The sequence below is a fragment of the Salvelinus alpinus genome, chromosome 14 (genome assembly GCF_045679555.1).
Source record: "Salvelinus alpinus chromosome 14, SLU_Salpinus.1, whole genome shotgun sequence".
Classification (NCBI taxonomy): domain Eukaryota; kingdom Metazoa; phylum Chordata; class Actinopteri; order Salmoniformes; family Salmonidae; genus Salvelinus; species Salvelinus alpinus.
The window spans coordinates 10,436,919-10,458,575 of NC_092099.1; the positions used below are offsets into that span (position 1 = coordinate 10,436,919).

A 21,657-nucleotide genomic window follows, 5' to 3' on the forward strand; every position below is an offset into this window, starting at 1 on the left:
TAATCTGCCCCAGAAGCTCCTTTGACAGCCAGTGTTAAATGGACTGACTGGCTAAGCTGAACTGTATGATCTAGACCTGTGTGCTTGCAGGCGAAAGACAAAGAGTGACCTGGTTTCCCACAACATGAGTGACAGATTGGGCAGAACAGACCCGTGTGGCCAGTAGATCGACTGGCTTTTCTGGATTTGCATCAGCGCCGCCTGTCCCCCAATTGCTCACAAGCTCTCTAAGAGGCCTAGTGCATTATATTGACACACTCTACCCAACAGTTACAAACGCTCCTCCTTGCCTTGAGGGTTTAAGGGGAAAAGTGCACTTTAAGAAGTCCAATGTCTACTTAAATTAACTAAGACTCCAGATAAAACAGACATGCAGAAGATTTGAGTTTGTTTCCTCAGATAATGTCACGCTGATCTTAAGAAACATGAACATAAAAAAAAAAAATCTTAATAGTTCCGATTTCTTTCATAATTCTTTCTAAATTAACCCCTTTTTTAAAATTAGGAGCACAGTGACCTATGGCCCGACATTGCCGATAGCACCTTAAAAACACAACAGGCTTTCTACCCTCAGTGGTTTCTATTCTGGTTAAATGGAATCAGGTTTACAGTCCCAGGTGATATTGGGTCACTAACACGCTAAACATACCTCACTGACTAAACATATCATTTTGGGCCAATAGGGAAACCAACTGAGGGTGACCCAGTTTCTGCTGAGGCAGACCTACGTACGCTTTGTCAACTTGAGGAACAGAAAAATGTGACTTGGTCAGTTTTAAGTTCCTTGTCAGGGCTTGGAGCTCATTCTACCTCTAGGAACTACAATTACATCCATGAATGTGTATGCCAGCAATCTTGACACAATGAATCACAATGACACTATGAATAACATTGATTGACTCACTTATCAAAGTCCAGCTAGTGCAATCTGCATAATAAACAATACTGCATGGTAGGCTTGGGCAGTATACTGGGGTATTTGGAAATAGCCAGGGGATGGTTTTTCCAATACCCTTTAAAATAATTTATTTGAAGTTTTTCGCTACATTTTTATTTTTGTAGCTACTTTAGGTAAATAGCTGCAGTCAACTTGTGCAATACGTTAGGAGATAAAGCAGATCGCGTTCTTTATTTCACCTGTGACATTATGAAGCATACAGTAGTTCCCCAGAACAGTTGAGCCAGTCACCTGTTTGTTTGTTTGTAAATAGCGCAACCGTAGAAAATGGGAGCAGGTGAGTCCAGCTGTGGTATTGACAAGGATTGCATTTTATATTGAAAGTCAAGAGTTTTTTTGCTTCACAGAAAATACATTAGTGCCACATGTCTGAAAATAAATGAACTTTCAGATGACAACAGAAGCGCAACGCTATTTGGCAGGCAGACATACAAGTAAATGAGCTTACAATGAAAAAGCAAGGTATTTTTGTAAAAAAAAACAATGCATGGCCGTCAAATTTCTAAATGTTTATCATAGAAAGAATGTAGCCATCTACATTTCCGAATGTTTTGCTTAAAGTTAATCTTTCATTTTACCAGAGAAAAGTAGGCTGGTTACACTGAGAAAAGTACCAGAGAAAAGTAGCTACACCGTCAGAGCATTGACTATCAGTGATAGATGAGAATTCATGAACGGCATTCTGAATGGAGAAGTGCAACTGAAGCACAAAATGTCTGACACCGAGCAGAAATGACAATAAGAAGCATTTTAGATCTGACTTTAGAAAACACTGAAAGATCTATGACTTTTTCCTGTGTGAAAAACGCAGAATCTCGCAACCCCTAAATTTAATTTGCTAGTTATCTAAGTAAGTGGCTGAATTAATAATGTGAGGGTGAATCATAGTGTTAGCTTTCTGCAGTGTTTGAGAAGTCAAAGCCCTTTGGATGAGTTATCTGTAGGCTAGAGCCAGTGGTGTCTCAATTTCCTTGTGTTTTTCTCCTCTCAGTTCTCGGCCTGTCTGCTGCTCCTCCCCCACTCTTTTTCAAGCAGAGCAGGCAGGCTCGTTGCCGTAGCGACCAGTACTGTTCTTGCTTCATACAAGCATGCCTCAAAACTTTGTTCATTTGAGCAATGTCTTTCGTTTACATTCGCTTGTAAAAGTCCAAACTCACAAAAGGACATTTGGTAAGTCCTACCTATACACGTATAACTTTATGAGCTGGATTGCCTGTCTTTGGCATTTCATTTATTTTTGTTTGCGCTTGTTAGCATATCTAGCTATGGAAATGCGCTATTACTTGTGCTAATTTTGTTACCATTCTGGTAATAGACACCCAATTGGCTTTTTTGGCGCCCTCTTGTGTACTAAGCCGATAATAAGTAAATCTCGGGATGAGAAACGGTATGACGATACTGCCCAACCTTACTGCATAGAGACAGACATACTACATAGTGAGATTGTGTATATATAGACACACACAAACAATTTTTTTTTAAGTACAGCAAAACTAAAATGATCTTGGGAGGGTGATGCCAAAAATGATAAGCATGATACGGCACATTTGAAAATTGAAATATTTTATTACATCAAAATACAGCCATAGGAAAACTATGACTGGGTAAAGTGTGTGTGTGTTTTGGCTTGGTAAAGGTTAACATTCCAGGAGGCTACTGAGCCAGCTGTGGTCAAAATGTTTCACTCTCCTCAGTTCCCGCTCCTGGGCTTTCGTGAGAGCTGGTGCCCCCAACTCCTCACCTGGGCCCCATGCTGCCGACCCCCCCAGATCCTGCCTGGCGTCTCGGAGCTCTGCTTCCCCTTCAGAGTCCTCTTCCTCACTCTCCATTTCCTCTTCTACAGGTTCCTTTTCCTCTCTTCAGCAATTATAAAACAACAAAACACTTGTATAAGGGAGGTGAAAGTCCCGGTCGTGAGGCCAACTAAGCAACTATTCCTAACAGTCAGCATAAAATGACATTTTCCATAGCATTGTCAATTTATCTGCTGAACCGAGGTGGATCAGCCTGTTTTCATGTCAAGTAGTCCAACCATACGGTTTGGTTTTGTACCCATGTAACCTTATGTTTACGATCATTTAAAACAACCACCTGGGGGAATCCAAGAACAAGCCTGAATACAAATCATGGGACATTATTTTGGATCTTTTCAGTCAGCATTTGAAAAGTTCTGACGGCATATTGTTGGTTTGGAAAAAAATCTATGATTAACGAGAGGCTGATAATGTTTTCAGCCTCGCTGCCAAGACTGGAGCCATCTCTGATCTCCCAGGAGGCCTTTGGCAGAGTGACCCTGAGCAATGTCAACACAGACATCATGCCAAGTCGGAGTGCTGCAGACAACAACCATCCAAATAATAACTGTGCAGTATGCACATGCCTCTTAATGTCATTTTTCAGTCCACATCAACCTCTCAATGAAAGCGGACAGTTAACACTTCACAACCTTCCAAAGGAAGTCAATGGCAGTGTCCGAATACCCATACTTGCTTTCTAAATAGGCAGTTTTAAATTTAAGTTTAATAGTATGTGACATTTCTAAAATCAAGTATACTTTAAACGCCCGGATGGCATACTCATTTCAGCTTTGACAACAGCTGATCAATTAGATATGGGGATGCGCTACAGAAGTGAACAAATAGCGGGAAACAACAAAAATCAAGTATGGTCTAAATGCTAGGATGTTATACTAATTTCAGATCTAGTCAAATTTGATGCACACTTTTCCACAATGCATTGGAAGAGGTGGGCTGCGAGTGATAGGCCCTAGGTTTCTTCAAGTAGCCAAGCAACAAAACTAGGCTACTTAAAAATGGGAAGATGCCAAAAGCTTCTGCAGTGAAAAAAAAAAGAAGTAGGCTAAGTAGTTTTTGTTCTCCTTTAAAATTAGTATTGCATCATATTTGAAAACAGAAGTATTTTTATTTTACCCATAGTGAATCTATTTTCTCACTGAAAAGTCTGTTCTCTTGGCCTTCGTCAGAGCTTTTAAACTAAATACTAAACCATCTTGATTTCTGAATGTGTCGGTACTGCGTTATTGATGGCATGTTACTCAGGCCTTTTGATTTGAACATATGTATTGTTTAAGTTTTGTAGGCTACCTATTTAATTAATGGATCAAGCCTGAGCAGTCATTCTGATCTCGTTCCCAATGATCAGTGGTTTAGTTTATTATGTTGCTGTCCAGCAGTTCTGAATTTGCGATGCACCTGACTGTCCATGTTTTTCTGTGCAATAGCATTTTGATTTGAACATCTGAAAAGTGTGTGTGTACTAGGCTATTTGATTGCATTTATATTAAACTACCGTTCAAAAGTTTGGAGTCACTTAGAAATGTCCTTGTTTTTGAAAGAAAAGCTGATTTTTTTTAATGGAATATCTACGTAGGCCCATTATCAGCAACAATCACTCCTGTGTTCCAATGACACGTTGTGTTAGCTAATCATTTTAAAAAGGCTAATTGATCATCATAAAACCATTTTGAAATTATGTAAGCACAGATGAAAACTGTTGTTCTGATTAAAGAAGCAATAAAACTGCCCTTCTTTAGAGTAGTTGAGTATCTGGAGCATCAGCATTTGTGGGTTCGATTACAGGCCAGAAACAAAGGACTTTCTTCTGAAACTCGTCAGTCTATTCTTGTTCTGAGAAATGAAGGCTATTCCATGTGAGAAATTGCCAAGAAACTGAAGATCTCATACAACGCTGTGTACTGCTCCCTTCACAGAACAGCACAAACGGGCTCTAACCAGAATAGAAAGAGTGGGAGGCCCTGGTGCACAACTGAGCAAGAGGACAAGTACATTAGAGTGTCTAGTTTGAGAAACAGATGGCTCACAAGTCCTCAACTGGCAGCTTCATTAAATAGTACACGCAAAACACCAGTCTCAACGTCAAAAGTGAAGAGGCGACTCTGGGATGCTGGCCTTCTAGGCAGAGTTGCAAAGAAAAAGCCATATCTCAGACTGGCCAATACAAAGAAAATATTAAAATGGGCAAAAGAACAGACACTGGACAGAGGAAGATTGTAAAAAAAAAAAAAAGTGTTATGGACAGACAAATCTAAGTTTGAGATGTTCTGATCACAAAGAAGAATACTCGTGAGATGAAGAAAAAAATGACGATGCTGGAGCAGTTCTTGACGCCATCTGTCAAGCATGGTGGAGGCAATGGGATGTCTGGGGATGCTTTGGGGGTGGTAAAGTGGGAGATTTGTACAGGGTAAAAGGTATCTTAAAGGCTATCACTCCATTTTGGAGTGGCCAGCACAGTCACCGGATCTCAACCCTATTGAGCTGTTTTGGGAGCAGCTTGACCCTATGGTATGCAAGAAGTGCCCATCAAGCCAATCTAACTTGTGGGAGGTGCTTCAGGAAGCATGGGGTGAAATCTCTTCAGATTACCTCAACAAATTGACAACTAGAATGACATAGGTCTGCAAGGCTGTAATTGCTGCAAATGGAGGATTCTTTGACGAAAACAAAGTTTGAAGGACACAATAATTTAATTAAAAATCATTATTTATATTTCCTATTCATTTTGCAACTCATTTCATGTATGTTTTCATGGAAAACAAGGACATTTCTAAGTAACCCCAAACTTTTGAACGGTAGTGTATGTTACAGCACTTTGGTTTCGCTAATAAATATGTTGAAATGGAATCAAAATAATATTTTTCTGTCTTCAGTCCTAGCATAGATGGGCTATATGGTCTACTACAGTATAGGTTGAATGTGATAGGCTGATTATAAGCAGCTTGAGTAGGCCAATAACGCAATTCCTATTCTATTCAGAGTTTAGAGAAATTAATCAAGTTGAAAATTAGCTATTTTCAGGCTGGTTAATGCGATGCATGTCTGTCCCACCCCACCTACTCAGCCAATCAGGAGCCGCTACTGCGTTGCACCCGGGGCATACTTTTTACTAACCGGTACGTGCTAAATAGTATGTGGCGAAGAGTAAATAGTATGCAGTCTGTAGTACACTAGTATGGGTATTCGGACACGGCCAGTGTGTGGTGGCCTGCACAACTCCAGTTCTTGAACCGGATGCGCTGGTTACAATTCTTGCCTTGTAGTTGGGATTAAGACAAACCAGGTGGTCAAATTTCATTTGATGTGGCTTCCTCGCCGTGTCTCCATCTGCACTGATGTGTCCGAGCAAGACTGGTGAAAGAGTCCGCTAGGGTGCAAGGCCATCATCACAATACTGCTTTGACCTTAATAGTTTTCAGGCCAATATAGCTTAACCTATTTATTGTGATTCTATGTCAATTGTAATGTATAATAAAAAAAAAAAACAGAATTCAGACCTCAATAGTAGAGGCATAGACAGAGGGTGGCCAAAATGTATATGCGGTCCTGAGTCGGAAGCCTCGACCGCTACACCAGAATGGCACAATGTCTATTTTTCATTTTCTTGTCTGGAACAATAAAGTAACTACTAGTTACTGGACTCACCTGGCAGGAGAGCTGGAGATGAGCAGGGAGCGGACGAACATAGAGCAGAGGAACGAGGCTGAAGGCAGGACGTGGGCTGGGGTGTATAGCAGCTGAGGGGGAGAGAGGAGTGAGTTATGAGGAGCTCCTGATGCTTATCCCCCCCCCCCCCCCAGAACCTGGTCTAACTTTCTAATACAATCTAGAAATATTTGTAGACCAACTTGTTTTAGCTAGCATCTAAAGTGAACTCAGTATATTTAGTAGTTCACTACATGGAAGTATACAAGTACTTGGCACGTGCACTATTTAAGCAAAACTAAACATGAACTTTGAGGGCCAACACTACACAACGTAGAAACACTAGCTTATTTACAAGTACGCAAATAAATGGCCAGTGGCCCTTGCATGAATGCGCGTGCGCACATACACACCTCCTTGATGGCAATGGAACCCTGTGGTAACTGAATCCTTTCTGCCATGGGATTGGTCAGCGCTTCTTGCTGCTGCCTGTGTTTCCCTAGCAACAGATAGAACGGCGTCACGGCAACACTGTCGTCCACCATGAGCTGAAAAACACCCCAAAAACAAATACAGTCAGGACTTCAATAGAGAATGCTATACATGTGTTACAGGAATAGATTACTTTGGCAATATGTTTCGCAACTGCTTTGTAACAAAGTGGGATTGTACCCGTTTACTGGACGCCAACAGTCTGTCCTCCTCAGTCTTAGTGCTAAACGTCATCAAATCCTACAATGGAGAGGATGTCAGACAGAACTCTGTGGTTAGTTACCTGCCAGTGGAATAAGAAGTAAAAGCCACACATGCGCCATCCCCTCAGATGAACGGGTTCTTTACGTTCAATGTCATTTAGTAGTTTGGGGGATCTTGTATTCAAGGTTTGAATTGGAACAGAACATGTGGTGTGTCCAGTCATTTAATGTATTAGGGGTGACAAAGGAAAGGAGACGAGGAAGCCATGAGTCTGGAGACAGTCTGTGTATTATATATTCACCATGTGTTGGGTGAGGAAGTAGAGCTGGGATCTGTTGAGCCATTGAGCGTGCTCCTCGCAGCTCTCCAGCATCTGGTCGCGCGGGGCGAAGATGGCATGCTGTACCTTGCCCGTGCACAAGGCCCTCTGGGAGTAGAGGGGCAGCGGCTCGCTGGGCTTGAACACAAACACTGGTGGGAGGAGAGGTCATTGATGAGTGAAGCCCATATAACCTAGGTGATGTTGCCATACCACACAACCCAAAGACCCAAAGTTTAGCTAGTTGCACACATGTAACATGGCAGGTTCCCCTAGGTATTCCATAATATGTACTTTGGTCTTGGTAGACCCAGCCAAGTCTAAATCTAAATAAGCAAAGAGAAAGAGTCCTGTTGGAGCTACAACCAGGAAGCACTCACAGTTGGAGCAGCCAGACTGACTGCAGAAGGCAGCCATGTTCTCAGACAGTGGGTCGGCCTGGAGCAGGCTCACATCCACGGGGGTACTCCACTCCACTGATTGAGAGAAGGGAAGAGAGAGAAACGAAAGTAGGAAAACAAACGTCAGGTCTATGGATTGAACAGATTTTATTTTAGGTTGTGGTTATGTTGCTTATAGGACAATTGCACATAGGCACACACACGTCAGAGGGTCTGTCTTACGTGAGCAGGTGAGGAGGTTCCAGCAACAGAGTTGGTTCTTGGTGCTGGTCCCCAACAGGTACTTGGAACAGCTTAACCTTCCAAAACAAAGGTCCCTGGTGGATCAAAAAAGTCTCATCTTTCAAACCCATTCACCAGTCTCTTACCATACTTTCAAAGTACCCATGACCATACCACTCACAGGATTAGTGGCAAGGACCTTTTCCACACCAGAGCTACAACAACAAATACAGTCATCTGAAATCATTTCTGTTCAGAGCACAAGCAGACGCCAAACAGAAAATCAATAGGAGGCGGTTATACAAGGGGCTGTGGGCAGCTGGAATAACAGTGCGGAGGCCCAGTGCTCGCCTTCCAAAGCCATTTCTGTACCAGCAAGTGCCTACATTACTCAGAGCACATATGAGGCAGAGCTAGCCCTATACATTACATCCTCATTTAGGTGGGGGAAGTAAAAGGATGAAGAGTGATGTATAGTTGACTCTTGGGACCATTGTGAATAACAGCACTAAAACCAGGGCATGCAAATGGAAGTAAAAAGAACACATTCAAATTGGGACACGTAAATGACACAGCACTGCAACAGTTAACATTGATCACGAGTTTATAGGCAGCAGCTAGGCAGCTCTGGCATGCAATTGAGTAAGACTCAACACCAAATACTAGTTTTCTGCACTCGCTGACCTAAGGAAGGGGGAGTTGACTTGGCAAATATTGTTGTAGAGGCTCCCTCAATGTTACGGAGCAGGTTCTGTCTCCCAAGTTAACATGGCTGGCCAATATCACTTGTTTTTTTTGTATGTTCCCGATCTGTTGCCATAAAGTACACTCGTTTTGTGCCAGTGAAGTCAAATATTACAGACTTATCTACCACGGAGGGTTTTTACACAAGTAAACAATGTAAAATGTGAATCTAAGTTCATATCACGAGTCACAGCTGCTAGATTAAAAAGCCATCTTGTTTGTTGATAGACAGCCATATCTGCTAACGTACACATTTTTGTTGAAATGTCTGCTCACATTGTGTATAAGTGTCTGCAGACATTTCATGCATGTTTGTGTATACTTGTATAAGTGTGTGAAGTTGTTGCTAAGTGCGTCTGTCTGTTTATAGGTGTGTGCGAGTGAGCTCTGACCTGATGGCCCCTGGGGGCTGGGACAGGGTGGTAAGCAGCTCCCAGGAGGGGCTCCATACAGTCACCACTTCCTGGAAACCGACAGCCAATAGGGAGCCGTCGGCCGAGAAGCAGCAGCAGCCAGGCTTAAGGAGGTGGTACCCGCCCACAAAGTCACATGACCAGGAGGCGCCCTCTGCTGGTAGTCAGCGGCATAGAGAGAAATGAAAAGCCAGGGTGAATATTAGAGCGTCAATGTGGTTTAGCTCATCATCAATACCTTGATTAGCCGAATCATGTGTCAGCGAACAATAACTAGCAGGTCTTGCCAACTCCTGGCCATCAGGCTCAGTGATAGAAAATAACCATTTACCCGTGGTGTCCGAGTTGTCTGCCAGCAGCCAGGCTTTGAAGTAGCCGTCGAAGCTGATGGTCACCAGCATGGTGGTCTCTGGTGAGGGGCTGAAGCACATGGCTGTAATCTGGTCCTCGTGGGGGGCTGTGACTGTAGTGTTCAGCACAAAACTACAGAGGGGGGAGGAGGAAGGGTAGAGAGTGGACGAAAGATGGAAACCACATTTTTGTGTATATATAGTGTATGTTTAAGTATGTGGACACCCCTTCAAATTAGTGGATTCGGCCATTTCAGCCACACCCGTTGCTGACAGGTGTATAAAATCGAGCACACGGCCATACAATCTCCATAGACAAACATTGGCAGTAGAATGGCCTTAGTGAAGAGCTCAGTGACTTTCAACGTGACACCGTCATAGGATGCCACTAGGTCATCAAATTTCTGCCCTGCTAGAGCTGCCCGTCAACTGTAAGTGCTGTTATTGTGAAGTGGAAACGTCTAGGAGCAACAACGGCTCAGCCGCGAAGTGGTAGGCCACACAAGCTCACAGAACGGGACCGGCGAGTGCTGAAGCACGTAAAAATTGTCTGTCCTCAGTTGCAACACTCACTACCGAGTTCCAAACTGCCTCTGGAAGCAATGTCAGCACAATAACTGTTAGTAGGGAGCTACATGAAATGGTTTTCCATGGTAGAGCAGCTGCACACAAGCCTAAGATCACCATGCACAATGCCAAGTGTCGGCTGGAGTGGTGTAAAACTTGCCGCCATTAGACTCTGTAGCAGTGGAAAATCGTTCTCTGGAGTGATGAATCAAGCCTTATCATCTGGCAGTCCAACGGACTAATCTGGGTTTGGCGGATGCCAGGAGAACGCTACCTGCCCGATTGCATAGTGCCAACTGTAAAGTTTGGTGGAGGAGGAATAATGGTCTAGGGCTGTTTTTCATGGTTCGGGCTAGGCCCCTTAGTTCCAGCCAAGGGAAATCTTAACGCTATACCATACAATTCTAGACGATTCTGTTCTTCCAACTTTGTGGCAACAGTTTGGAGAAAGGCCCTTTCCTGTTTCAGCATGACAATGCCCTCATGCACAAAGCGAGGTCCGTACAGATATGGTTTGTCGAGATCGGTGTGGAAGAACTTGACAGGCCTGCACAGAGCCCCGACCTCAACCCCCATCAAACACCTTTGGGATGAATTGGAATGCCGACTACGAGCCAAGCCTAATCGCCCAACATTAGTGCCCGACGTCACTAATGCTCTTGTGGCTGAATGGAAGCAATGTTCCAACATCAAGTGGAAAGCCTCCACAGAAGAATGGAGGCTGTTATAGCAACAAAGGGGGGGGACCAACTCCATATTAATGGCCATGATTTTGGAATGCGATGTTCGACGAGCAGGCGGCCACATACACTACAAGACAAAAAGTATCACATGGATACGGCCAAACGTGTGAACAGCATTAACTAAGGGGCTTGTTAATGACGAGCATGAAAAATGGCACGTTGATATGAAGACATGTACAACATGTAACCAGTAGTGGTTACTATGGTGTGCAAACAAATAGTACCTCTGAGTTTTCTCATCGTACGCCCACAGCTTCAAATTGATCTCTAGCTCAGAGCCTTTTTGCGTCCTCTCCTCCACCGTAGCAAGCCAGTCGCCGCGGGTGTCGAACGCCGCCCTGACCACCTCAAACTGGTGCAGACCTTCTTCGTGGATGTACTCCTGCTGTACTATGTCCAACTGAAGGTAGAAGAGAAATAGTCAAAGGATTTTCATCAGCTTGATTGGTCAATAAGAGTTAATTTTGAGTTCATGACAAAAGAGCGAAGCCAGACCCCAAAGACTCAGGCCATCCATTCTAGTCATTCTATGTCTAATAGTCACATGACATCAACGTTCAAGAACCTTCCTAGGTAGCTCCCCTGGGCCAAGTTAACAAGGACAGTGTTTGGTGTTTTTCATTGACAGCTCCAGGCAATAAAAGCTGTGCTTACATTGTAGAGCAGCTTGTCGCGATGGAGAGAGTAGAACTGCAAGTGGCCTGGTTTCCCGTTGAGCACCAAGGCTTTACTACGCGGGTCGATCATCAGGTCTGTCCGCACACCCTCACTCTTGACCAGCCCCTGGATGACGGCCGACACTTTAACACAGCTCTGGATGATAGTGATTTCTTGACAGGGAAAATAGGGAGAAAAAAAGATGGATCAGGTCTACAGATTAAACTCTGTGACAACATCCAAAAGCCCTTACAGTTGTTTGACACAACATATAGTGGGGTCCAAAATTATTGGATCCCTTGATAAAGATAAGCAAAAAAAAGACTAAAAGAAATAATAAAAATAATGAGTTATATTGTATGCGCAATTTATTTTTGAAATTATATTATTTAATACTACCACAATTGCTCAGAGAACTAGATTTTGTTTAACAAGTCAGAGATCAAAATCTCTTTACTCTAGCACTCTCCCCTGGCGAAGATAACGAGACAGATTTTTTCGAAAATGTTTTGAGATTGAAGAACACATTGGGAGGGATTTTAGACCAATCCGCCATTCAGAATCCTTCCAGACCCTTGATATGTTTAATCTGCTCTTATGGACTTCCCTTGTGAATTCAAACCACAGGTTTTCAATGAGGTTCTGTCTGTCAATGGCCATCTCGGTCTGGAGACTGAGATGGCCATTGCAAAATGTCGATTTTGTGGTCAATGAACCATTTCTTTGTGGATTTTGGATGTGCTCTTGTGGTTATTGTCCTGCTGAAAGATCCACGTGTTGCCAAGTTTCAGCCTTCTGGACAAAATGTTCTGGTACATGGTAAAGTTCATGATGCTGTTTGACCTTAACTCATTTGATACCAGGAAATCCCCAGGTGAAAAAGATGAAATTCTGATGATTCACCACCATATTTTACAGTAGGTATGTGGTTCTTTTCTGATTATGCATCTTTGGCGTGGCCAAAGAGCTCTATTTTCATGTCATCTGACCATAGCACTGGTTCCAATCCAAGTGCCAATGCCGTTTAGCAAACTCCAGGCATTTACAATGTGTTCTTCTCATAAAATGTTTTTAGAAAAAGTCTGGGTCGTTATCCTTGCAAGGGCAATATTGAACGGGGGATCCAAATATTTTGACCCCTATCTTTGAGATGTATTTATTTATTACTTGTTAAACACAATCTTTCTCTGAGCAATTGTGTTAGTATAAAATAATAAAAACAATGGTGCATACAATATATCTCAGAATTACTTAGGAACACAAGCATTTCGCTACACCCGCAATAACATCAGATAAGTTTGTGTCAGCAATAAAATTCGATTTGATTTATTTGTTTATATACACAGTATTTTTTGCTCATCTTTAATCAAATGTTGGACCCCACTGTACATGGTGATGTCAGCACCAGCCATTGCTAAGATAAAATAGTATATGCTACTTGGGAATCTTCCCTTTCAAGAGTGAGACGGAGGACCCTGAACAGTTTTAAGCATCTTTCCTTAAAGTAATCACTGAAATCCACTACATAGCAGTTACCATTCCAGTCATGTCAGATCAGTGATTACTTCAAGGGAGGGAGGCAAGATGGAGGAATGAACCATGAAATTATTGTAACAGGGTGCAACAGTCCTTACTGTTGTCAGAGTGGGAGGTGCAGAACAATGAACCGTCAGGTGACACGGCAATGTGTGTGATTGCGCCGGCCAGGCGCGGCAGGAAGTCCATCTGGGTCTCTTGTGTGTAACACCACTGGACCAGCACCGATTCTATCCCCCCACTTAGCAGGTTGGTGCCTACAGAAAAGAAGCGGAGACAAAGGCCATCACGCCACTGGTCAGAATGCTTCCATCATGAACCAGGAAAACAGTTGGCATAGAGCAGGGGTCGCATTAGCTTTTAGAAATGTGCATTTTCAAAACGCAGACAATCAGAAAATCTGAGTTTCAAACCATTTCACCTGCATTTTATATTGAAAGTCAACTGTGTTTATTTGCCTAAATAGAATGATCAGCGGCGTGCAACTATAGTTTTTCTTCACATTAATGCAACACATTCTGCAAAAAATAGCTGGGTTTTCATCAGATAACAGAAGTGCAAGGTGTTTTTTCCCAAAAAAACACGCATTGCCATCAGATTTCTCATGTTTATCATAGAAAGAATGTAGCCAGCTAAATGTCCTAATGTTTTCCTTGCAGTTCATCGAGGATCCTTTTTATATTGAAGGACTGAGAAGCTCAGTTCTGCTGACTTTTATAAAAGGACATTTTACTCCAAAATGAAAGAAAATAAGTATGCTGACAACATCTAAAATATCATTTCCACCTTCAGAAATGAGCCCAATAACATATTGGTAAAAATATTTGAATAATTTTGACATATTGGACCATGCATGGTCTATCAGATGTACCATTAGCACTAAGCATTATCACCTGTAGCCCAATTGATGCAGCATAGTGGCTATAACATTTACATATGCTGAAGCATGGGGTTTGTCCATCTGCATTTACCCCATTGGACACAACATCCTGATTGTTGTTGTTATTCATAATTAATATTTTATTATAATTAATTGTTCACTTTCAGGCATTTCTATTACAAAGTACATCACTGCCCTTTAATTAAGATGCCATTGTCCACTTTGAGCTGTTGCGCAGCTGCTCCTAGACCATGACTGAAAACTTCAGCTGTAACTTTTTTTTTTAAACAAAGGTCAAAAATGCTTTCATAATACATTTACTAAAACGGCTTTGCATTAACAATTTATGTGAACTGATTGCTTGTCAGAATACATGTTTCCCTCCCCATGGCTCTCGCAACTTGAATGCGCCTCAAGAGGAATATTTATCTTACAGAACACATGGCAAGTCGACGAGGTAAATAGGTAAAGTATTCTGATTTTGTTTTAATAAGATTACATGGCAAAAATAGTAGCACTGGAAAGTTGCAAGCCGACCCGAGTGACAAAGTAGAGGCTTTGAATTACTTTGTCAGCAGTACCACTGCTTGAGTTGAGTGCCACAGTAGTGCGCATTATAGACTATTTAATTCCCTTCATCTGGACAATCAGAGTGTCAGCAACAATCATGCATGTCAGTTCTTTGCACACAGCTTAATTAACAGAGAAAATTTAATATTTGGGAATATATCTCATATAACAGACATGAGACCCCTGTAGTGTGATCAAAGATGATGATTTGTACAGGTATAATTCAACAGTTATAGGGTCAGGGGTTATAGGTTACCTTCAGGGGTGAATTGCAGTGTGTTGACTGCCCCGTGGTGCCAGTGTAGGGTGGAGTATGTGTACTCCTTCTTCTGGTTGAAGTTTCTCCTATGAAGACAGAGAAAGAACATTGATTGTGAGTGATGCCAATCCAGTGTTCCCCCTAAATGTGGTCTTAAGTGAGACCATGTATGGTCATGGCCGCAATGTTCCTCCGGCATCACTCACCACAGGCGAATTTTGCCGTCCTCGTGACCTGTGGCGATACAGTCCTCTTTAGGGTGGCACGAGACACAGGTGAAGGCATTCTTGGCCCATTTCTTATTCCCCGGCTTGAGGAAAAACCTGTGGGGCACAGAAACAGACAATACAGTTGAATGAGTGCTATGACTAGTGATGACCAATGTTTAGTCGGGCAATGTCAAATCCCCATAACATACTGTAATGTAATCAATCCCGTTTCCAGACGAGGGGGTTGCTCAAAACAATCGAGAGGGCTGGCTGAACTCCCCCACTCCTGACCACAGACAAGCAGAAAGGCCACTCATCCAACAGACAGGACTGCCGTTCAGCGTGTTTGGACTTGTATTGCACAAACACTAGCCAGAAAGACATTAACATTCATGCTTAGAGTCCTTGAAGGGGACAGCCTCCTGACAGGGCAGAATGTTGTTTACCTGTAGGACTTCTGCTTCTTGAAGAAAAACACCTCAAGCTGTAAACCTTTGGCGGCAGCAATGTATTCACCCTGTTAGATTGGAGGAATAAACAAGCTTTTCACAAAGAGCTGGCGTCCATATTGGAGGTGGTAATAAAAAAAAACTCAAACCTTTCGCTTAACAATACAATGGCAAACTATGACAAGTGATCCAAGCGTAAATTGTTTGCTGCCAGAGACTTGTTTACTACTGAAGTTCCAGGTAGGCCTACTACACGTACCTCTCTGCCAAAGGAGGCAGCCCCAGAGGGGCTGACATCACAGAGGACGGCCGAGAGCTCTCGCGCCTCCACTTCCTGGTCCTCACTTCGGGGCAGATGAACAGCTACCAGCTGGAACAGCTCTGAAGACACACACAACCATGTCAGAGATCACCCTCCTCCACATTCTGCACTATTATGTTGACCAATTACAAAATAAATCACTTGTGACTTGAAAGAACACTGACTGACTGCAAAAAGACCCTATATAGGCATTTAAGGACAATTGATGTGCAAATGCAAACCTCTGATTTGTACTTACCAGAGCTTTTGTCATTTGCCATTGGGACGACGACAAACACAACTCCTCCATGATTTTCAGAGACGTATATGGAGTAGATGGGGTACCCAATAATGAAGGTCTGAAAAGTATTATAGTGAAGTGATTTATAAATACAGAACCAGTCAAAAGTTGACAAACCTACTCATTCCAGGGTTTCTTTATTTGTACTATTTTCTACATTGTAGAATAATGGTGAAGATATCAAAACTAGGAAATAAACACACGGAATCATGTAGTAAACAAAAGTGTTAAATTAAAATATATTTTTTTATATTTGATTCTTCAAAGTAGCCACCCTTTGCCTAGATGACAGCTTTGCACACTCTTGGCATTCTCACAACCATTCTAGTCAACTGGAATGCATTTAAAATTACAGGTGTGCCATGTTAAAAGTTGATTTGTGGAATTTCTTTCCTTAATTTGTTTGACCCAATCAGTTGTGTTGTGACATTCTAGGGGTGGTATACAGATATTGGCCCTATTTGGTAAAAGACCAAGTCCATATTATGGCAAGAACAGCTCAAATAAGCAAAGAAACGACAGTCCGTCATTACTTTAAAGACATGAAGGTCAGTCAATCCGGAATCAAGAACGTTGAACTTTTCTTCAAGTGCAGTCGCAAAAACCATCAAGCGCCATGATGAAACTGGCTCTCATGAGGACCGCCACAGGAAAGGATGACCCAGAGTTACCTCTGCTGCAGAGGATAAGCTCATTAGTTACCAGCCTCAGAAATCACAGTCCAAATAAATACTTCACAGACACATCAACATCAGACCTTCATGGTCAAATTGCTGCAAAGAAACCACTACTAAAGAACACCAATAAGAAGAGACTTGCTTGGGCAAAGAAACACGAGCAATGCACATTAGACTGGTGGAAATCTGTCCTTTGGTCTGGAGTCCAAATAGGAGATTTTTGGTTCCAACCGCTTTGTCTTTGTGAGACGCAGAGTACGTGAACGGATGATCTCCGCATGTGTGGTTCTCATCGTGAATCATGGAGGAGGTGTGATGTGTGGAGGTGCTTTCCTGATGACACGGTCTGCGATTTATTTAGAATTCAAGGCATACTTAACCAGCATGGCTACCACAGCATTCTGCAACGAAACACCATCCCATCTGGTTTGCGCTTAGTGGGACTATCTTTTGTTTTTCAACAGGACAATGACCCAACACACCTCCAGGCTGTGTAAGGGCTATTTGACCAAGAAGGAGAGTGATGGAGTGCTGCATCAGATGACCTGACCTCCACAATCACCCGAGCTCAACCCAATTGAGATGTTTTGCGATGAATTACACCTTTCCAGGAGAAGCTGGTTGAGAGAATGCCAAGTCTGTGCAAAGCTGTCACCAAGGCAGCTTATTGGTTATTACATGATTCCAGGTGTGTTATTTCATAGTTTTGATGTCTTTACTATTATTTTAAAATGTAGAAAGTAGTAAAAATAAAGAAAAACCCTTGAATGAGTAGGTGTCCAAGCTTTGACTAGTACTGTACATAAAGCAAAAAGGAAGCAGCGATCGCAAATGATTTTGGCAAAGGGTGCGGCTGTACCTTGATGAGGATGCCATCTGTGAAGTCCCACAATCGGACAGTGCCATCTGCTGAGCACGAGTATACCTGCAGGAGAGTGCAACAATGTCACGTCTACACTCAAAACATTGCAATGAACAAACATTCCTCAGAAACACCAAACCATAAGAGCAACAACAAACCATTCATTCGACAAACATGCTGATTGCAGACACGTATGTAGCTACTGTATTTATAGCTACCAGATATGTGATAACTATGTCTCCATACTGGGCGTTACAGAAAAGCCTTATACAAGATGTCACCTTAGATTTTTCAACTTAACTTTTCTTGGTTATACTTTCTTTGTTCTCGATTCGGTCAAAAAAGTATCTTAGAAATGTGTTAGTTGCAGGTCATTCTACAAAAACAAAAAAAGATATTAAATCTACGTTTTGCACCAAGTGAGGTGTTCCCTCGCCATTTTAGCTGCCAGACATCTTGCATTTTACAACATCTTTGCAGGAACTGTAGAAGTAGATGACAGATTGCGCAACCAAAACAAAGATCTACACACATGCAAGAGGGATTTCTCACTTGGTAAAAAAACAAGATTACATGGCAAGAATAGTAGCACTGTTTTGCCAAGCGTTTTTGCAGTTTTTTTTTGTAGAACCACCTGCAACTGGACACAGACATTTAAAGATACTTTTTTCACTGACTCAAGAACGAAGAAAGTGTCGCCAAGGACGGTTAGTTAAAGTCTATGGCGCTGTTTTGTATAGTGCTTTCCTGTAATGCCCAGTATGGAAAGTTTACACATATCGGGCACACAAACTGGTAGCTACTGTATTTACAAACCTGCAGGTGGTTTGAAGGGTTGCGGACAATGCCTGACACCAGGTCTGTGTGTCCCTGCAAATCATGGACGCATTCCTCAGAGCTGGAACTGTACACTTTCACTGACTCCCCCGAGGCACACAAAAGGAACCTGGTGAAAAGGACCGGAAAGAAATCAGTTTACAGACTATGATTATTCCCGATTCAACATAGACACCCGACTGTTTATTATGATTAGCTAACTAGCTAGCTAAATACCAAAAACAGGTCTAGCTAGCTTACGATAGCGGTTAGGTGCTTTTAGCAACTCAGGTGTATTTACATACAATAGAAGAAACGCTAGCGTATTGGGTTGCACAAAAACAGAAATAAAATTCTGGGAAGCCAGAAGTTAAAAACAATTCCATTTCAACTTACTGTGCCGGTGGCCATGGCGGGTTGGTCATTATGACGGGAGGGAATTTGAGACACATTATCTAAAAGATTGTATTATTTAACAGACTTTCCAAACGTGGGTCTGTTGTAGACCCACTTCCTCTCTGCTTACCTCAAATAAAAGTCCTGCACGTGTGCAATATGTAGATAAAAAGGAATAACTTCTGGGGGACTTATTTTGACATGAGGTAAGCAGAGAGGAAGTGGGTCCCTTAAGTGTTATCAAACGTGGCACCAAAAATATAAGAACGCACCATGTAAAGTGTCAGTCCCATGTTTCATGAGCTGAAATAAAAGAACCCAGCAATTTTCCATACGCACAAAAAGCTTCCCTCATTTTGTGCACAAATTTGCTTACATCCCTTTTAGTGATAATTTCTCCTTTGCCAAGATAATCCATCCACCGGACAGGTGTGGCATATCAAAAAGCGGATTAAACAGCATAATAATTCATTACACAGGTGCACCTTGTGCTGGGGACAATAAAAGGCCACTCAAATTTGCAGTTGTCACAACACAATGACACACATTTCTGAAGTTGAGGGAGTGTGTAATTGGCATGCTGACTGCAGGAATGTCCACCAGAGCTTTTGCCAGAGAACTGAATGTTCCTTTCTCTACCATAAGCTGCCTCCAACGTTGTTTTAGAGAATTTGGCAGTACGTCCAACCAGTCTCACAACCGCAGACCAAGTGTAACCACGCCAGCCCAGGAACTCCACATCCGGCTTCTTCACCTGCGGGATCATTTGTTACCAGCCATCCAAACAGCTGATGAAACTGTGGGTTTGCACAACCGAATAATTTCTGCAGAAACTGTCAGAAACCGTCTCAAGGAAGCTTCTCTGCGTGCTCGTCGTCCTCACCAGGGCATTGACCTGACTGCAGTTCGGCATCCTAACCGACTTCAGTGGGCAAATGCTTACCTTCGATGGCCACTGGCATGCTGGAGAAGTGTGCTCTTCAAAGATGATTCCCAGTTTCAACCGTACCGGGAAAATGGCAGACAGCATGTATGGAATCGTGTGGGCGAGTGGTTCGCTCAATGTGGGCGGTGGGCTTATGGTATGGGCAGGCATAAGCTACGGACAACGGACACTATTGCATTTTATCGATGGCAATTTGAATGCAGAAATAACGTGACGAGATCCTGAGGCCCACTGTTGTGCCACTCATCCCCCACCATCACCTCATGTTTTAGCATGATAATGCACTGCCCCATGTCGCAAGTATCTGTACACAATTCCTGGAAGCTAAAAATGTCCCAGTTCTTCCATGGCCTGAAACTTACCAGACATGTCACCCACTGAGCACAATTGGGATGCTCTGGATCAATGTGTATGACAGCATGTTCCAGTTCCTGACAATATTCAGCAACTTCGCACAGCCATTGAAGAAGGGGACAACAATCCACAGGCCACAACCAAGAGCCTGATCAACTCTATGCAAAGGCGATGTGGGGTGCTGCATAAGGCAAATAGTGGTCACACCAGAAACTGACTGGTTTTGTGATCCATGCCCCTACCAGGTAAGGTATCTATGACCAACAGATGTATATCTGTATTCCCAGTCATGTGAAATCAATAGATTAGGGCCTAATGAATTAATTTAAAATGACAGATTTTCTTATAAATAGTAACTAAGGAAAATCTTTGAAATTGTTGCCTGTTGCATTTTTATTTTTGTTCTGTGCAGTGGTGTAATGTACTTAAAAAAGTATTTTCTTTTGGAATCCAAAATAATGTACTTTTTACTGAATACAATTTCTGACCTTTTGAATGCTTAGCAGGACAGGAAAATGGTCACCCCTACTGCCACTGATCTGGTGACTCAATAAACACACATCCTTAATTTGTAAATTATGTCAGTGTTGGAGCCCCTGGCTATCCATAAATTAAAAAAAACAAGAATATGGTGCCGTCTGGTTTACTTAATATAAGCAATTATTTATAAGTTTATAAGTATATTTTATCCAATTACATTTTTAATACTTAAGTATATTTAAAACCAAATACTTTTAGACTATTATTTTGCTGGGTGACTTTAACTTGAGTAAAAGTAAAGATACCTTAATAGAAAATGACTGTCATGTATGACAATTGGGTACTATTTCCACCACTGCACTTGGTTCTGTGTATAAGCCATTTAGCAAGAACTTTTACCCAAAGCGATTTAGCTACGATCATGCAGTATATCGTCCCTAGAGATACGGAATATGCCGCTGTTAAGTGGACGCCTGACTACGTACGGAAGCTTCCTCAACGAGTCGTCTGTATAAACAATGGTTCGTTGCGGGACGAAGCAATGGCCTTGCACGTATACATTTTACGTATGGGTGCTCCCGGGAATCGAACCCATAATTCTTGCGTTGCAAGCGCCATGCTGTACCAACTGAGCTACAGGACCACAGACAACAATAGCCAACGTTACGTTTCTCTCAAGATTAGAATACTTGTGTTGTAGCTATACAGTAACACGTTAGCTAACGTGCTAGCTAACTAGCCACAGTAGCTAGCCAGGGCTACAGTTTGCATCCATGCCATACTTGTGACATACAGTTAATTCAGGTTTAGCTCATGTCAGCTGCAAAGTACACACACGTACCTGGAATCATTTGTAATAACTGGCTCTCTGAAGTTTATTTTGCTGCCACCACGGTGAACCACGCGTATTTCTGCGTGCGCCACCATCTTTTCGAATTTCAACTATGAACCTTCGCCTCTGACCCAACAACACTTGGCTTGCTTCTGTCCTTGTTTATTCAAAACTGGTTCGTAGTCGCCCTCAAGCGTTCTTCTCCAATTACTGCATTTGATTTTTTTAAATTATTATTTCACCTTATTTAACTAGGC

The 21,657-nt window shown here is 42.4% G+C and overlaps 1 protein-coding gene across 2 annotated transcripts; it reads right to left on the reverse strand.

Moving 5' to 3' along the window:
• Positions 1–2,504: 2,504 nt before the first annotated feature.
• wdr75 (WD repeat domain 75) lies at positions 2,505–21,556 on the reverse strand. Of its 2 annotated transcripts, none has more exons than XM_071340378.1 (20): positions 21,410–21,556; positions 18,393–18,522; positions 17,574–17,639; positions 15,996–16,095; positions 15,695–15,816; positions 15,433–15,503; positions 14,984–15,100; positions 14,775–14,863; positions 13,167–13,325; positions 11,530–11,705; positions 11,100–11,275; positions 9,547–9,698; positions 9,195–9,369; positions 8,059–8,153; positions 7,816–7,911; positions 7,418–7,587; positions 7,093–7,152; positions 6,834–6,968; positions 6,421–6,512; positions 2,505–2,815 (listed from the first exon to the last, which is right to left on the reverse strand). In XM_071340378.1, the coding sequence occupies exons 1-20, from the start codon at positions 21,493–21,495 to the stop codon at positions 2,596–2,598; spliced, it is 2,487 nt and encodes an 828-aa protein (XP_071196479.1). In that variant the 5' UTR covers positions 21,496–21,556; the 3' UTR covers positions 2,505–2,595. The 2 variants fall into 2 exon arrangements, with proteins under 2 accessions (XP_071196479.1, XP_071196478.1); XM_071340377.1 differs by having other exon boundaries at positions 9,195–9,372.
• Positions 21,557–21,657: the final 101 nt, after the last annotated feature.